Source organism: Punica granatum, chromosome 5 (genome assembly GCF_007655135.1).
Source record: "Punica granatum isolate Tunisia-2019 chromosome 5, ASM765513v2, whole genome shotgun sequence".
NCBI lineage: Eukaryota > Viridiplantae > Streptophyta > Magnoliopsida > Myrtales > Lythraceae > Punica > Punica granatum.
In genome coordinates this window covers 4464727-4480508 of record NC_045131.1, presented here as the reverse complement: position 1 = coordinate 4480508, position 15782 = coordinate 4464727, and the positions used below count along the sequence as shown (strand labels likewise).

Sequence of the window (15782 nt, the reverse complement as noted above, 5' to 3'; positions counted from 1 at the left end):
TAAATCAAAAAATTGAAAAACGAAGCCTGATGTAATAATTATAAAAATCACGACATTTTAATATATATACGTATATACACATTTGAAAAAAAAAATATGTGAAATTAAGTTCATGATTATTTATATATATTTACCCCTATTAACCTCTTTGGAATAAAACTTATATATGTTGACAAACATATAGATAAGATATGATGAAATTTTTAAAAACATTGACTATATTTCATTTATTAAATCATGAGATTGAATCTTTTTAATACTTACTCCTAAATCCTAATTGCACAGGAGTAAAAATTATATATGTTGAAATATATATATATATATATATATAATGAAAATTTTAAAAACTATTGACTATATTTTATTGACTTAAATCCTAATAATGAATCTTTTTTAACATATATATTATTACTTATTTTAAAATAAGATTGCAGATTATATTAAAGTAGTTTTTCATATATTTATTTTCTTTCAATGTTCTATTAGAGTTTGCATTTAATTCATTACTAAATATAAAATCCATATTTTCCTTACAAATAGTATTTATTGAGGCATTGACCTTTCTAATCCTACATTATTTGAATATTAACCTTTCTAATTCAATTTATTGTCTTGTTGTAATATATATATATATTAGTATGTAATAATGTGCTTATCCTTGGAAACCTTCAACAATTCACTAGTACAGGCATTTGGCTTATCAGATTCTTTATTTGTGCATAATATGCAGGTAAAATTGGAGAATTTACGATAATCCATTTGCTATTCGGACTTTAGTTAGAAAAAAAAATTAGCACATCACAATTTGATCTCCTTAAATTTTCAATAATGAAAAAGCCCAAGAGCTTGCAAAATCCATTTTTCTGTCATCTCAAAACATGGAATTGTTTAGGTCCACCGCACCAAGATACATTATGGAGCCGAGCTCGAGCTTTCGCCTATGGTCTTGCTTGGCTCAATTACCCACACAACTAGGGGGCAAACATATCAGAACCTACAGTGTTTAGTGGCCCTTTTCATATAAAAGCAAAGTCTAGTGACCAAAATGATAAGAAAACTAAAATCCTGCGGTCAACATCAAATTTCACCAAAGAATAGTGTACGTGTCCAGAAGAGGCGAGAGGACGAAGGCAGTCACGGCTCGGCATTTCGACGCAGGCACGAATCGGTTCGCTTACGTTCTGACTCCGGCGCCGACATCGACGCAGCCACCCCCCTGCACGTCCGCTGCTCCTCAGTTCTCCCGGGTCCCTCCTCAGTTGCTCTGCCCTCGGGCCTCCATCCTCTGTCTCTCTCGACGCCCCCCCGCCGCGCTGTCCTCTGTCTTTTGTCGGCCGCTGGGCGCTGCTCGGGCTCCTCCCGGCACCCCTCGACTGTCGTCTGTCTTCTACCCACGCTTGCAGAAAGTTCAAGAAGGTTTGCTTGAAATGTCGCTGCTTTTGATCTCTGACAATGTGGGCCTTTCGACATACTTGAATTTCTTTGTTTCCCCCCTATTTACATGGGCAGGTTATTCATGATTCTCTTGTTGACGCGCGGATTCTTATAGAAGTGATTATGATTATTCATAGAATATGTTTGTTTGATCCTCATGTTGTATGGACAGACCTATTTGAATTGAGTTCTTGAAATGCTTTCCCTGTATTCCTTTCAGTTTTTCAGAAAGCAAAAGAGATGAATGAAGCTGTTCTGTTGATGTTGAATTTCTCTTTTTATAAGGAGTGGACGCGGTTTCTGATTGTGTTTGAAATGAATATGCTCAGGTTCGGGCTCGAGCTCATTTGTATCTACTCGATCTTGAGCTCGAGTTTCAAGACGATGGAATTTTTCATTTGTGTTTAGTGGAGTTCCTTCCATTACATTTGTTAATTTTTCCTTGTATGTTCTTTTACTAGTTTGATTTACTACCGAGTCATCAGCACTGCCGTAGTGTTTCATATCTGTTCTTCTAATCTTTTTCGTACACTGCCCTTCTTTCAGATTAAGCACATATATATACTTTGATGTTTGAGGTCTGAACACGGAGAATCATTTGCCCGTTTAAGTATGGCGTGGTTTAGGGCTGGGTCTTGTGCGGCAAAGCTTGCAATTAGGAGGACTCTTGCTCAGGGTGGATCATATGCAGCAAGAACACGAGCTCTTCCATCCCAGAGTCGTTACTTTCACGCCACAGTTTTTAGGCAGAAGGCGCAGTCTGCCCCAGTCCCTCGACCTGTGCCCCTGTCCAGGTTGACCGATAGCTTCTTAGATGGGACCAGCAGTGTATACCTAGAAGAGCTTCAAAGGGCTTGGGAGGCAGACCCCAACAGTGTTGACGAATCATGGGATAATTTCTTTAGAAACTTTGTGGGTCAGGCGGCTACTTCTCCTGGAATTTCTGGTCAGACAATCCAGGAGAGCATGCGTCTGCTGTTGCTTGTGAGGGCTTACCAAGTCAATGGTCACATGAAAGCCAAGTTGGATCCACTGGGTCTGGAAGAAAGAGAAATCCCTGATGAATTGGATCTTGCTCTTTATGGTTTTACAGAAGCCGATTTGGATAGAGAGTTTTTCATTGGGGTGTGGAGGATGGCCGGTTTCTTATCTGAGAACCGGCCGGTCCAGACACTGAGGTCTATACTGACAAGGCTTGAGCAGGCTTATTGTGGAAGCATCGGATTTGAATATATGCACATCGCTGACCGTGAGAAATGCAACTGGCTGAGAGACAAAATTGAAACCCCAACTCCAATGCAATACAATCGCCAACGCCGCGAAGTTATTCTGGATAGGCTTATTTGGAGCACGCAGTTTGAGAACTTCCTGGCTACCAAATGGACTACTGCCAAAAGATTTGGTCTTGAAGGTGGAGAGACTCTGATTCCAGGCATGAAGGAAATGTTTGATAGAGCTGCGTATCTTGGGGTTGAAAGTATTGTTATTGGAATGCCTCATAGAGGCAGATTAAATGTTTTAGGAAATGTTGTCCGCAAGCCACTCAGACAGATCTTCAGTGAGTTCAGTGGCGGTACAAAGCCTGTCGATGAAGTTGGACTTTACACTGGTACTGGTGATGTGAAATACCACTTAGGTACGTCCTATGATCGGCCAACTCGGGGCGGGAAGAGAATACATCTGTCCTTGGTTGCAAATCCAAGTCATTTGGAAGCTGTTGATCCAGTTGTTGTTGGGAAGACAAGGGCAAAACAGTATTACTCCAATGATGTTGATCGGACAAAGAACATGGCTATTTTGATTCATGGGGATGGTAGCTTTGCAGGGCAGGGAGTTGTGTACGAAACTCTTCATCTTAGTGCTCTTCCTAATTATACAACTGGCGGTACGATTCATATCGTTGTCAACAATCAAGTTGCTTTCACTACTGATCCAAGAGCTGGGAGATCGTCTCAGTACTGCACAGATGTTGCAAAGGCATTGAATGTTCCAATATTTCATGTGAATGGCGATGATGTGGAGGCAGTTGTTCATGCCTGTGAACTCGCAGCAGAGTGGCGTCAAACTTTCCATTCTGATGTTGTGGTTGATTTAGTCTGTTATCGACGATATGGACACAATGAGATTGATGAGCCTTCCTTCACTCAGCCAAAGATGTACAAGGTGTGCAGTTCAACCCATACTTTATCATAGCAGTGACCATTTAAAGTTCTGGCCCTCAATTGAGAAAAGTTGTCCAAGATCACTTGGTTGCTTCCCTTAGCGGGCTTTTGGTCCTTTCTTATTGTATTAGAAATTTGACAATCTCTTTCTGTTGGTGCCAACAGATCATTCGGAGTCATCCTTCTTCTCTCGAAATATACCAGAAGAAACTGTTAGAATCTGGGCAGGTTACCAAAGATGACATTGACAAGATACAGAGTAAAGTTAATTTGATCCTGAATGAAGAATTCGTGGCCAGTAAAGATTATGTACCCAAAAGGAGGGACTGGCTCTCTTCTCACTGGTTTGGGTTCAAGTCACCTGAGCAGCTTTCACGTGTCAGGAACACCGGGTAGTTTTTCGTTTGCCGTTGCCATTCATTTGTTGCTTTTATCTACTCTTATTTATAATTCTCGATGCTTTTATGCAGTGTGAAGCCAGAGATATTGAAAAATGTTGGGAAAGCAATCACAACTTTACCTGAGAACTTCAAGCCTCACAGAGGAGTAAAGAAGGTCTATGAACAACGTGCACAAATGATTGAAACTGGGGAAGGTATCGATTGGGCAGTTGCAGAAGCACTTGCTTTTGCCACGTTGTTGGTGGAAGGCAATCATGTTAGACTGAGTGGTCAGGATGTTGAGAGAGGTACTTTCAGTCATCGGCATTCTGTACTTCATGATCAGGAAACTGGGGAGAAGTACTGCCCATTGGATCATGTCCTGAGTAATCAAAATGACGAAATGTTCACTGTGAGCAACAGGTACTCCCCCCCGCCCCCCGGCGCCCGCTGGGGGAAAAACCAAAAATAAATAAATAAATAAATAAATAAAGAGGGAATTTGTTCTTTTCTTCTTTTTTTACTCATTGCCTTTTATACCTTGGCATTTCAAGCAAGTAGTTTGTAAAATTTGCTTTCCTCTTTTGGTGTTCAACTTTGTGTTTTGCAATTGTGTAAGTAATGCTTTGCCTGATAGCTCAAACAAGAGATACTTGCAGAACCAACTCTATCAATAAGAGTGCTGTACTTAATTGTTTTGTGACACTGTTTCTCCTACTGTATTTTCTGCAGCTCTCTGTCGGAGTTTGGTGTTCTAGGATTTGAGTTGGGTTACTCAATGGAGAACCCCAATTCCCTGGTGATTTGGGAAGCCCAATTTGGTGATTTTGCAAATGGGGCTCAAGTAATATTTGATCAGTTCTTGAGCAGTGGAGAATCAAAATGGTTGCGCCAAACTGGGCTTGCGGTTTTGCTTCCTCATGGTTATGATGGCCAGGGCCCTGAACATTCAAGTGCGCGTTTGGAACGTTTCCTTCAGGTAATATCTTTAAATTTTCATTTTCTCACTCGACAAGTTCTCTGTCTTCTAAAAAATCAGCCCCTTCTTCTCCTGAATTTGGCCATGTAATTATTAACTGTTTAATGTATTTGATATCAGATGAGTGATGATAATCCTTATGTGATCCCTGAGATGGAACCGACTCTCAGGAAACAAATTCAAGAATGCAATTGGCAGGTGGTGAACGCCACAACTCCTGCTAATTATTTCCATGTTTTGCGGCGTCAGGTGAGTCTAAAGATTTAGGTTTGTAACCATTGTGCATATAGTATCATTTTTTTTTTAACATCTTTTATGACATTTTGTTGTTTTGCTGCTATTTTTTTGACAGATCCACAGGGATTTCCGTAAGCCTCTTATTGTGATGGCTCCTAAGAACTTGCTCCGCCACAAGGACTGCAAGTCAAATTTATCCGAATTCGACGATGTGCAAGGTCACCCAGGTTTTGATAAGCAGGGAACTAGATTTAAGCGGCTCATCAAGGACCAGAATGACCATTCTGATCTTGAGGAGGGCATTAGGCGCCTCGTTCTTTGCTCTGGGAAGGTACTCGGCTCTCTACTAGCTTTGCTAGGTCTTCTTTTCCCCTAAAAAGATTTGGTCACTTTGGTAGTTCCAAAATTTTCACTTTTTATTTACTTCCCCTGTTTATCAGGTGTAAGAATTATCTGTGATCGCCTTGCAGGTCTACTATGAGCTGGACGATGAGCGGAAAAAGGTCGGAGCAAAGGATGTCGCTATCTGTAGGGTTGAGCAGCTGTGCCCCTTCCCATATGACCTAATCCAAAGGGAACTGAAGCGATATCCAAGTATGTAGTTCGTATTTCCTAGCTATCTCGAGAAGTTGTTCTAACATATCATGTGATATGAACCGAAAAAATGAATGAAGGATTTCTTGTGCAATTTTAACGCAAATTCTAATGCTAGTTGCTGTCCCTGCCAGTACCATTTGTCCTAGGCTCTAAAATTGTGTCTATATGACATGAACATCAACCGACGACTAACTATTCACCTTTCATTCCTTTTGATTTCAGATGCGGAGATCGTCTGGTGCCAGGAAGAGCCAATGAACATGGGGGCTTACAGCTACATCGCACCCCGCCTCAGCACGGCCATGAGAGACCTTGGCCGCGGGACTTTTGAGGACATCAAATATGTGGGCAGGGCTCCATCAGCTGCCACAGCCACAGGGTTCTATCAGGTCCACGTTAAGGAGCAGACGGAGCTCGTCCAGAAGGCCGTGCAGGCCAACCCAATTAACTTTCCATTTTGAACGAAGGTCCCTGCTTGGCAAAACTTGAGGAGTGAATAAATAATGATATTATCGAACCAGCAAGTAATTGACTGGTCGTTTCTGGCTATAAGGCAGGCCAGAACGGAATGCTTCTGTTCATCTGTTAAGGTATTCTTTTTCATTGTATCCCTTTTTGATCGAGCCTTTCCGGGGCATTATAGGACATTTTCCTGCTTACAAAGCCAAACTACATATATTCGATTGTGAGATTCTTTTGCGCTGCGTGAAGAAGGCGCTGGAAAAACCTTTTCAATCGTTTTCAACATATGTCGAGTTTTTTTGGATCAATGGCGACCGTGGACGCCATTGATCCATCTCATCCTTGTGATCTGATGCTTGTAGGGCTAAAATTTGGTCCGACTTGTTAGCCACTTTCACCAAAATCAATCATAGTCAACGCCTATTATCTTAATGACAACATTGTTAGTATACTCGGTTGTAGTGATCCACAAACTAGCTTCTCGAGGAAAAAGAGTAACGTTAATTTACGTGATCATATCGCTTTCACACCTTCTTTAACATTTACTTGGTGTCCTCATAACATTTCAAGATCTCAAAGAAAAAAAGAAGAATCACGTCATCATTAGGATCAGATCGGTACCCTATGAGAATGAGTTGAGAAATTCCCGTAAAGATGTAAGATGGCGAAGAATGATTAGTGTTATAGGAAATGATGGTTCCTTTATATGCCCGATGGGGCCGAAGATTGGACCAATTTGTAATTGTCATGCGAAGACATAAATGAGTCGTGAAGACATGCAATGCAAATAATAATGGGGGGAGGAAAGACAAAAGACATTGCTAGGTTTGACGTTTGACCGTTTCCTATTTTTTGGCTAACTAATAAATCATTGCACACCATAACGGTAACCGCCCCTTCTTTTTCTCTCTTCCATTCTTCTCCATTTCCCTCCCCTTCCCTCTCAACCCAACCATGGCATCATCATCATCGCCATCAGTCATAGGAATTTAGGAGAAAAGGTAAGGATAGTCAAAAATCTCCTCAATCCCTCTCCCTCTCTCTCTCTCTCTCTCTCATTCAGTCCAATTCAATCGGAGCAAATCGGGATTCACATCATCAATGAGCGACAATGGGCACCGCCGGACGATCTCGGTGAACTGGGCCGGCCTTGGGGACGAGGACGATGATGACCGGTTCTTCGAGTCGTGCGACCGGCTGTCCTCCGTGGTCGCTGTCGACCTCGCCTCCTCTGGCTCCTCGTCCGATGAAGATGAAGAGTTCGAAGACCCGAGGATGTCCTTCGCATCCGCCATCTCCTCCGTCGGAGAGGATTACCGCTGCCTCTCGGGTACTCGGGCCTCCACGTCCTCCCCCATCGCGTCTGTCTCCCGTGAAGACTACAATGTTTGGATGGCAGAGCCTGGCTCGATCAATGAGCGGCGGAAGCGGCTCTTCCATGGGATGGGATTCGGACTCTCCGACAAGCAGCTCTTGAGGCTCGCCAGCGCCGAGCTCCAGCGTGCCGTCTCGAATAAGTTTGGCGGGAACTGCCAGGTCTCCCCACTTATTGTCGAGAGGACGCAGGGCGGTGAGGCATTGAAGCGGGATCAGTCCAGCTCCTCTCCCCTCCCGCCGGCAATCCTTGTCCGGTCGAGGTCGGATGGGGACATAGATTTCCCATCCGTTGCCAAACGGAAAGAAGAATTCTTCAGCAATACCTCGAAGCAGCGCCTCGCGAGGACATCCACCAACCTCTTGGGAGTCTGCACTCGGGCATGTCGGCTCCCGGACCCCGTGAGAGTTTCACCAAAGGAAGGGACCACCGCACCTCCTTTCCGCCACAAGGGAAGTTTGTCCTCGGTTTTATCGAATAGCCGCTTTGGTGCCATCTTCTTGATAAAGAATTTGGACACCGGGAAAGAGTTCATCGTGAATGAGTATGACAACGAGGGGATGTGGAACCGGCTCAGTGATCTGCAGACCGGGAAGCAACTCACGATGGATGAGTTCGAGAAGAGCGTGGGATATTCCCCCGTAGTCAAGGAGCTAATGCGGAGGGAAAACGTTTCTCGGATGGCCAACGGAGGAATAGGAGCGAGCGAACGGAAATATAACACGAACTCGTACCTCTCGAAGAGCCTGAGGCTGAGCAAGAGGAGCGGGGTCGCCTTATTGAAGAACATCAAGGGTGTGGCGAATTCTATGAGTGGTCTGATTGGGGACAGAGAGAGGGAGAGCCAACCTTTCCCGGACCAGAAGCCGGGGAAGAGCGCTAGCCCAACCCCATCCTCTGAATGGGTCAGGGTCCGGCAGCATGGGAAATCCTACAGGGAGCTCAGCGCGTTGCAGCTGTGCCAGGAGATCCAGGCCCATGAGGGCTCGATATGGACCATCCGGTTCAGCTTGGACGCGCACTATCTAGCTAGTGCAGGAGAGGATCGGGTGATCCATGTCTGGGAAGTTCAGGAGTGCGAGCTCATGTCGATGAGGCCTGATGAGTGGAGCTGGACCCCACTGCATCCTTCGGCTTCGGCTTCGGCTTGTAACACCCCTGATCGTTACGAGGGCTCAGGGATGATGTGTTCCCCAGGTCCATTGTCTCCTGCCCCATCGGAGAGGAAGAAAAAGGGGAAAGGGTCGCAGAATAAGAAGGGGATTCCTGACTACGTTTATGTGCCGGAGACGGTCTTTGGACTATCGGAGAGACCTGTCTGCTCTTTTAAAGGTCACTTGGATGATGTCTTGGATCTTTCCTGGTCCAGATCTCAGGTTAGCTTCCCCTGACAGCAATTTCCTATAATCCTATGTTCTGTTTGTTCCTGTTCCGTATTGTCGCGAATGGGTGGGTCTATGCTTGTCAAAACAAGCACGATATACATTTCCGATGCAACTTCTGACCAGTGCAAAATCAAACCGATAATTGCCGAAAGTTACTCAGAGATTTTTGATGTATTTGTGGACCTGCAGTTGCTGCTCTCATCTTCAATGGACAAAACAGTTAGGCTATGGGATTTGGACACAATGAGCTGCCTAAAATTATTTGCCCACAATGACTACGGTATTGTCCCTCTTCGGCTCTTCTATCTTCAGTCCATATTATTAAACTCGTATCACGGGATAATTTATGACCTCGTTATCTGATTGTGCAGTAACCTGCATACAGTTCAATCCGATAGACGACAGATACTTCATCAGCGGTTCCCTCGACTCAAAGGTCCGAATTTGGAACATCCCAGATCGTCAAGTCGTGGACTGGACCGATATCCATGAAATGGTCACCGCAGTTTGCTACACTCCCGATGGCGAGGTTCGCCTTTTGTTTGTTCTAGCGATTACATACACTTGGGATCTAAAAGCAAAGCTTAATCGCTGCAAAACAAATGAGGCAGCCGCTTTTCCAGTCTTCTAATTGAGTGTAATTATGTTGATATGAAGGGTGCCATAATTGGATCCCATAAGGGGAGCTGTCGGGTCTACAGCGCTGAAGGTATGCGGTTCCTCGGAAAACCGAAGGTCCTATTGGTATCAGTGCAGATACAGATGTTGCTTTATCTGAATTTGAGGGTGGAGAAAAAAAAAATCACTTCGTTCTTTATACGAAGAAATTGATCTTCAAATGAGGAGCCTTATGTATTGTTTCTCGGTTCGTATAGATTGCAAGCTGACACAGACAAGCCAGGTGGAGATATCGAACAAGAAAAAGTCCCACGCGAAAAAGATAACAGGTTTCCAGGTAATTAAAACTAATGCCGATTTAGCTTCCGGTTCTAGATTGAGGTTCCACATAACAAGCTGAAGAAACTCAATTCATTTCACATCTTTGGAGGCAGTTTTCGCCGTGGAATCCCTCAGAAGTTCTAATCACATCCGCTGATTCCCGCATTCGCATATTGGACGGTTCGGATGTCACTCATAAGTTCAGAGGTATATTCCAGGATATCATGTTTGTTCAGTCGTATTATTTCTTATTTTGATCTCTGCCATGAGATTTTGACTGAAGTTCGGTATTCTGTCCCTCATATCTTCAGGTTTCCGGAATACAAGCAGCCAAATCGCAGCTTCTTTCACGCAGGACGGAAAGTACATCGTTTGCGCCAGTGAGGACTCTCATGTCTATGTATGGAAACATCAGGAAGCCCATCACGGGAAGACGAAGGGCGTTGTGAACGTCCGATCATATGAGCAATTCCAATGCAAGGATGTCTCGGTGGCGATCCCGTGGCCTGGCACCATAAGAGGGGAACCGCCGCCCATGACAGTGCACTCGAAGCGCCACTCAAAACGGTCCACCACGCCACCACCTCCAGCCTCTTCTGCCGGATCACCGACCCAGGAAGAGAGAGAGAACCTTCATCCAGGACCCATTGGTGCTAGGTTAGTATCCGGGGAATAGTTATACTGCACATAACCGCGTTCGATTCTCGAATTATATGCCTTACTCGTCTAGCATTCGCTGAGGAATACGGTTTCACCTTGCGTAAACAGTAAGAGACAGCTGCCACCTCTTCCCAAGAAGGCGAATGCCATTGACAGAGCATCGACCCCGCCAGAGGAGGAGATGGCTCAGCTCTCGAGGCTCGACTCAGGAATGGGGATCGGCGATTCATTCAACTCAGCAGCCTCCTCATCAATAAGGTACTGCAGTGACTCACCATCCATCTCTGCTGCAGCAAACCCCTCGACCGCTTCCTGGTCATCATCCTGGTCCTGGTTCGACGGCGGGAACAGCAACGGCACAGTGCAGGCGACAGCATGGGGTATGGTGATTGTGACAGCGGGCCTGGGTGGCGAGATCAGAGCTTACCAGAACTTCGGCCTGCCCCGCAGAGCAGGCCGGCAGGCAAATCTTTTTTAGCACATAAGGTAGTCCGAACATCATAAGTGAAAAAACCAACCGGACGAGTCTCGACCGTCATATGGCGCATCCAATCCATAACGCGAGACGGTAAGGGAGTCAATTCGATATGCAAAAACCGACCCAGCACAGTTTTTAGAAGGAAAATTCTCGAGCGCTTCAGGGTATCAGTGTCTTGTATTAACGGACCATAACAATTTTGGTACGATGTATATTGGTGGACCGTTTAGATGAGATCGCAAGGAAACCGAATTTTCCCACATTTTTGAAGTGTATTGCTACGGCATAAGCTCGAAAACATTTGTACTCTTCTACCAGTGGAATTCTTCTTCATTGTCAAATTCGAATGCCGGACATATTTGATAATTCTGATGAGTGATTGACGCGATACAATTTACGCTGTCGAATGCCGGGCCCAACGATAATCGAATTAATTAGACTAATGGGGACCACAATTAGCATAATCAAATTTCATGGTGGGGAAGATCTTAGTCAAACCGGGAGTCAGACCAGGGCATGCTCTGTAATGTTTCTTCTGCTTCTTCTTCTTCCTCTGTCTGGTTAAATAATATTCCCCTGCCTGTCCCCATTGCTCCTCTGTCTGTCTGTCTGTCTGTCTGTTCTCCCGCCTGCTGAAAGCCTGCAACTTTTTGCAGATCACAAGGCCCCAACACGAAACGGTAACAGCTCCCTCTCCCCTTCTTTCTCTGCTCATATGATATGATTACCCTTCCTTTTCCATCCCCTTCTTTCCGTCCCTTTCGCTCGTCTAACAATGTCGCTGTCACGCCCTCCTCCAAAAGAAGAGAAAGCGGGCCAACTGTGTAGCAAAAATCCCCTGCCTTGACCGCCCTTTTCTCTGTATATCAATCTTCCATCCGTCGTATCAGACTAGCGGGTGTGCGAATGGCTCAACGGGTCTGTGCTTCTCTTTCTCTCTGTGTCGGCCTTCCCTTTTGATGCTTCGTTTGTTGTGACTGATAGGTGTTTGATGAAATGACAGGAGGAAGGTGGGTGGCCGCTGGGCCTGCAGCCTCTCAGTGGAAGAGTCGGCGGTGGCCTGGTGGTGAGGAATAGGAACAGGGAGAACTCAGGGTCGGTCTCCTTCAGCACTCTTCTCACTGGGTCTCCCAGCTCTTCCACCGACTTGTCTTCCGATATCGATTCTGAGGTTTGTTCTCGTCTCTCTCGTCTTCTTACCGTTACTCCATGGTCCTTGGGTAATGGAGCTGTCCTAGTCTAGGATTACTAGGTTGTGTAGCTTGCTTTCGTATCCAGTCTTGAACCTGGTTGATGAGAAGTTGTCGACAAGATTTGGAAGTTGTCTTCCAAAGCTGATCAGCTTCACCTTCTCTGAGTTGCATCTACACCGCTTGACAGTTGGTAGTGTGTTCACAAAAGCTTTGCTTTATGCTGCATTCCAATTTTCCAGGAGATTTTAGTCCATATGGCGAGGCTTGTTTGATCAAAATGGGTTAGCTTGTTAGACTGTTAAAAGCTGGTGCACAAAAATGCTTACAAGCTCAAGCTGTATGATAAATAATCGCCAAGAAATACTTTGAATTTGCTGACTTAGCATGTGCTTAATTACATATGTTGATTTGTGTGCTTGAATTTCGACGAGTGACTGAACCAGGTAAGGTTCAATTAAAGCCCTTGTACCGTTGTAAGCAGCCAGCCCGCAAGCTGGGTCTGTGCTGGAATATGTGGTGGATATTACCTGCATTGACTGCATCTACGGAAATATTTGTAATTTTAAGTATTTTGCCTGAACAAATGTCTGCACATGATTTATAGAGTAAATTGATGCTTAGTTTTGGTCAGCTGAAGTTAATGGGGATAGCCAGTTGGTCATTATGATAATATTAACCCCTGCCACATTTTGGCTCGAGTATCATTGTCTAGTTCTGCTGCATTTCTTCACTGGATGCCGATCTGTGATGGACCACATGGGCTAAAGAGTTATAAGGCAACATCAGCAAGACTTAGTGGCTATTTATCCATGCATCCTTTAAAATTTGTAGTCTCTATATCTAAGTAGTATCTACTTCTTACTTTTCTTTCACGTGTGTTGCTCTATACTGAGCTTGAAATTTATTTCCTTTCCCATTAATATGCAGTCCACCGGTTCATTCTTCCGGGACAGGAGCATGACCCTCGGGAGCCTCATGGGTGCCACAAGCATCTTAGAGCTCTCCCGAAGATCATCGAGATTCAGAGCATCAGAAGCTTCCCTCAGAGATAAGAAAAGCCACCAGCACCACAAGCACTCAAAGCCATGGCTCCTCTCTCTCTGCTCGAGGCTGAGCACCGATGCTGTGAGAATCGACACTGCCCCATCCCTTGGTTACTTCCTCGAGGCAGAACGCAGAGCTTCCATAACTTACAGAAAGAACAATAACCAACCGCCTGTTTCAGATCCTAACCCTACCACTCCAATTTCCTCTGAAGTTAACCAGACAGCTCCACAGACCGGCAGTGTTTCCTTGGTTGCTTACCCTCTAAGAAAACATCAGACTGGACGGATGACGGAGCAAGACAGTGGGTACGGAGTCCCATTGCTACTGTCTTGTTTGAGAGGACAGATCATTGGCTGATCTAACATTTTCACTTCCCTGATGTTCATTCCATTCTTTCTGGTTTCCGCTTTTTGGGATTTTGGGAGAGATTTGGGTGTTGCCTAACTTGAGGGTCAGATTGATATCATTTGGAAGTGGCTTTATTTTTCTTTCGTATCTTTACATCGACCTTCTGGTGCACTGTTCGTATGAAACACGAACTTAAGAGTTATACCATCCGAATCTCACAGTGGCATGAATAACTAAATATGCACAAACACTGCTGGAATGTTCCGTGTTCCCAATGTCAAAGGCAAAAGATCCCAATTCAGAAAGAGGCCTCATTTCATGATTGACCCATGAGAAATGGATCAATGGGGACAACATTGTTGGCTCCCCAGATTATTTAAAATGATATCTATATATATATATATATAGTGCTTCTGTAGCTTTTTTTAAAAAAAATTATTATATTTAATTATCTGCAGCAATTATTTTAACTGGGGTTCCGCTGACTGCTTTATTTATGAGTATTTCCCAAAATATTCTATGCTGCTTTCACCCTTTATGTGGTTCCATTGACACCACCAGAACGAATGAATGGCTTACGTCGGAACTAGGATCACCGGACAATCCTCACCTCAATTATCATATGCCCCTGGAAATTTCCACCCCGTGATTGATCCCGGCTGCCCCGAGGCAGAGCTCGGCAGCTCCTCGGCCTACAGGCACGGCCATTAACAGCTGTTGGGCTCTGATGTTACTAGCCCATATACTTTGGGCCGAGTGAGAATTGGAATCACTTGGGCTAAGATCGGCCCAATGAGCGTGCATTAACGGTTAGGAGGGCCCACGGCTTTGCTCATGGTGGGTGGCCCCCCGGTCGTTATCATTGAGGCCGTACGGGTCTGGTTTTTCGAAATTTGTTCGGTAAAGCCGCAATATTAATTTAATCCGACACGACCACTATTATCAATATGAATAGTATGACGTTGAAAAAAGAAATGATACGTACATCGCGGTTATGTCCAGCAGTATTAGTATAATCTTTAACGGCGAGTTTAATAAGAAGTAAGTCTGATTATAAATATATACGATATATATATGACGGAATCAAACTATCTAAATGGATTATGTGACATCTTCTTGTTCCATAGTAATTAGAATTCCTTAATTGTATAGACCAAAAAAGAAAGAAGAATGACAAAAAGATGTTCTAGAGCAACAGGGAAATGTTTCTATTCACTAAGAAAAGGCAATATCAGTTTTTTTTTTTTTGGTTGTTGGGCTAAGCTACATATAAGACAAGCATTCCTTCATGCATTTGCTTAATAAATACAGCTCCAAATTTCATTTTCAATTCCTTTATCCTTTTTGTTTTGTTTTTTTTTTTTCTTTTGGGGGGTGGGGATGGGAAAAGTTACTTAGCAGCTAATTAATCGAAACAATCATGCACCTCTCTGGAAAGATTATTCCATCCCATGCACTAAGCTAAGAGACGTGACAAAAAGACCTCTACCATTTTCTACTCCTTTTTCCTCTAGTCAAGGAGATGTTCGAAACCACCCATACATGTGTGCGTATACCTTTTCAGTAATTCTATCCCCTTGATCGGTCATTTGACATACAGAATGAGTTTCGGTTACATCTCCTTTTACATGAATCCATCGTTTTAAATGTATTGTATTTTGTTTCCTTAATTATGAACCTAAGCACAAATACATCCCGAAGGCGCGAAACTTAATGTAGAGGGTTGATCAACCGTTGAGCTTTCCTCCAATAGTATAACCCTAATATACCTAATGATCAAATTAAACCTCAGTGCTCCTTCACGTAAGCATCCATTCCCATTTCCATGCATATGCATGCAGACAGATTGATCATCAGTGATTTAATATTTGATGATACTGTACAACAGAAAAATAAATTATATTTTGAGAAAGAGGGTGAAGCACGGTAATACGCGCTTGCGCACGTTTATCAGTTAAGAAATTGCAAGTTCGATTTCCATGATTAGACTATTCATGCCCTATATTTATTTATTTTTTATCAATGTTTGTTCACTTTATTAATTATTAGGATTTTTTTTAATTGTATTAGGTCGATTGGGTTATTCTAGTAATTGAAAAAAAAAAT

The 15782-nt window shown here is 43.9% G+C and overlaps 3 protein-coding genes across 4 annotated transcripts; all 3 read left to right on the top strand.

Annotated features, from left to right (window-relative positions):
* Positions 1–1104: 1104 nt before the first annotated feature.
* LOC116208081 (2-oxoglutarate dehydrogenase, mitochondrial-like) lies at positions 1105–6515 on the top strand. Of its 2 annotated transcripts, none has more exons than XM_031541301.1 (9): positions 1105–1416; positions 1981–3597; positions 3762–3988; positions 4067–4399; positions 4709–4955; positions 5076–5204; positions 5308–5523; positions 5663–5786; positions 6012–6515. In XM_031541301.1, exons 2-9 carry the CDS (start codon positions 2047–2049, stop codon positions 6248–6250), a joined length of 3066 nt encoding a protein of 1021 aa, XP_031397161.1. In that variant the 5' UTR covers positions 1105–1416; positions 1981–2046; the 3' UTR covers positions 6251–6515. The 2 variants fall into 2 exon arrangements, with proteins under 2 accessions (XP_031397161.1, XP_031397162.1); XM_031541302.1 differs by having other exon boundaries at positions 1105–1454.
* Positions 6516–7086: 571 nt separating this feature from the next.
* Positions 7087–11454, top strand: LOC116208372 (WD repeat-containing protein 44). Its single transcript, XM_031541761.1, has 8 exons — positions 7087–9002; positions 9201–9291; positions 9383–9540; positions 9669–9720; positions 9887–9966; positions 10064–10157; positions 10262–10607; positions 10719–11454. Exons 1-8 carry the CDS (start codon positions 7353–7355, stop codon positions 11086–11088), a joined length of 2841 nt encoding a protein of 946 aa, XP_031397621.1. The 5' UTR covers positions 7087–7352; the 3' UTR covers positions 11089–11454.
* Positions 11455–11583: 129 nt separating this feature from the next.
* On the top strand, positions 11584–13883 carry LOC116208373. Its single transcript, XM_031541762.1, has 4 exons — positions 11584–11768; positions 11892–12006; positions 12092–12259; positions 13209–13883. The coding sequence occupies exons 2-4, from the start codon at positions 11995–11997 to the stop codon at positions 13683–13685; spliced, it is 657 nt and encodes a 218-aa protein (XP_031397622.1). The 5' UTR covers positions 11584–11768; positions 11892–11994; the 3' UTR covers positions 13686–13883.
* Positions 13884–15782: the final 1899 nt, after the last annotated feature.

Coding starts and splice junctions, on each gene's coding strand:
- LOC116208081 (XM_031541301.1), top strand. CDS start 2,047: ATGGCGTGGTTTAGGGCTGGGTCTTGTGCGGCAAAGCTTGCAATTAGG. Junction 3,989..4,066: donor TCACGTGTCAGGAACACCGG/GTAGTTTTTCGT, acceptor GCTTTTATGCAG/TGTGAAGCCAGAGATATTGA. Junction 4,956..5,075: donor GTTTGGAACGTTTCCTTCAG/GTAATATCTTTA, acceptor ATTTGATATCAG/ATGAGTGATGATAATCCTTA.
- LOC116208372 (XM_031541761.1), top strand. CDS start 7,353: ATGAGCGACAATGGGCACCGCCGGACGATCTCGGTGAACTGGGCCGGC. Junction 9,003..9,200: donor TTTCCTGGTCCAGATCTCAG/GTTAGCTTCCCC, acceptor GTGGACCTGCAG/TTGCTGCTCTCATCTTCAAT. Junction 9,541..9,668: donor GCTACACTCCCGATGGCGAG/GTTCGCCTTTTG, acceptor GTTGATATGAAG/GGTGCCATAATTGGATCCCA.
- LOC116208373 (XM_031541762.1), top strand. Junction 12,260..13,208: donor CTTCCGATATCGATTCTGAG/GTTTGTTCTCGT, acceptor ATTAATATGCAG/TCCACCGGTTCATTCTTCCG.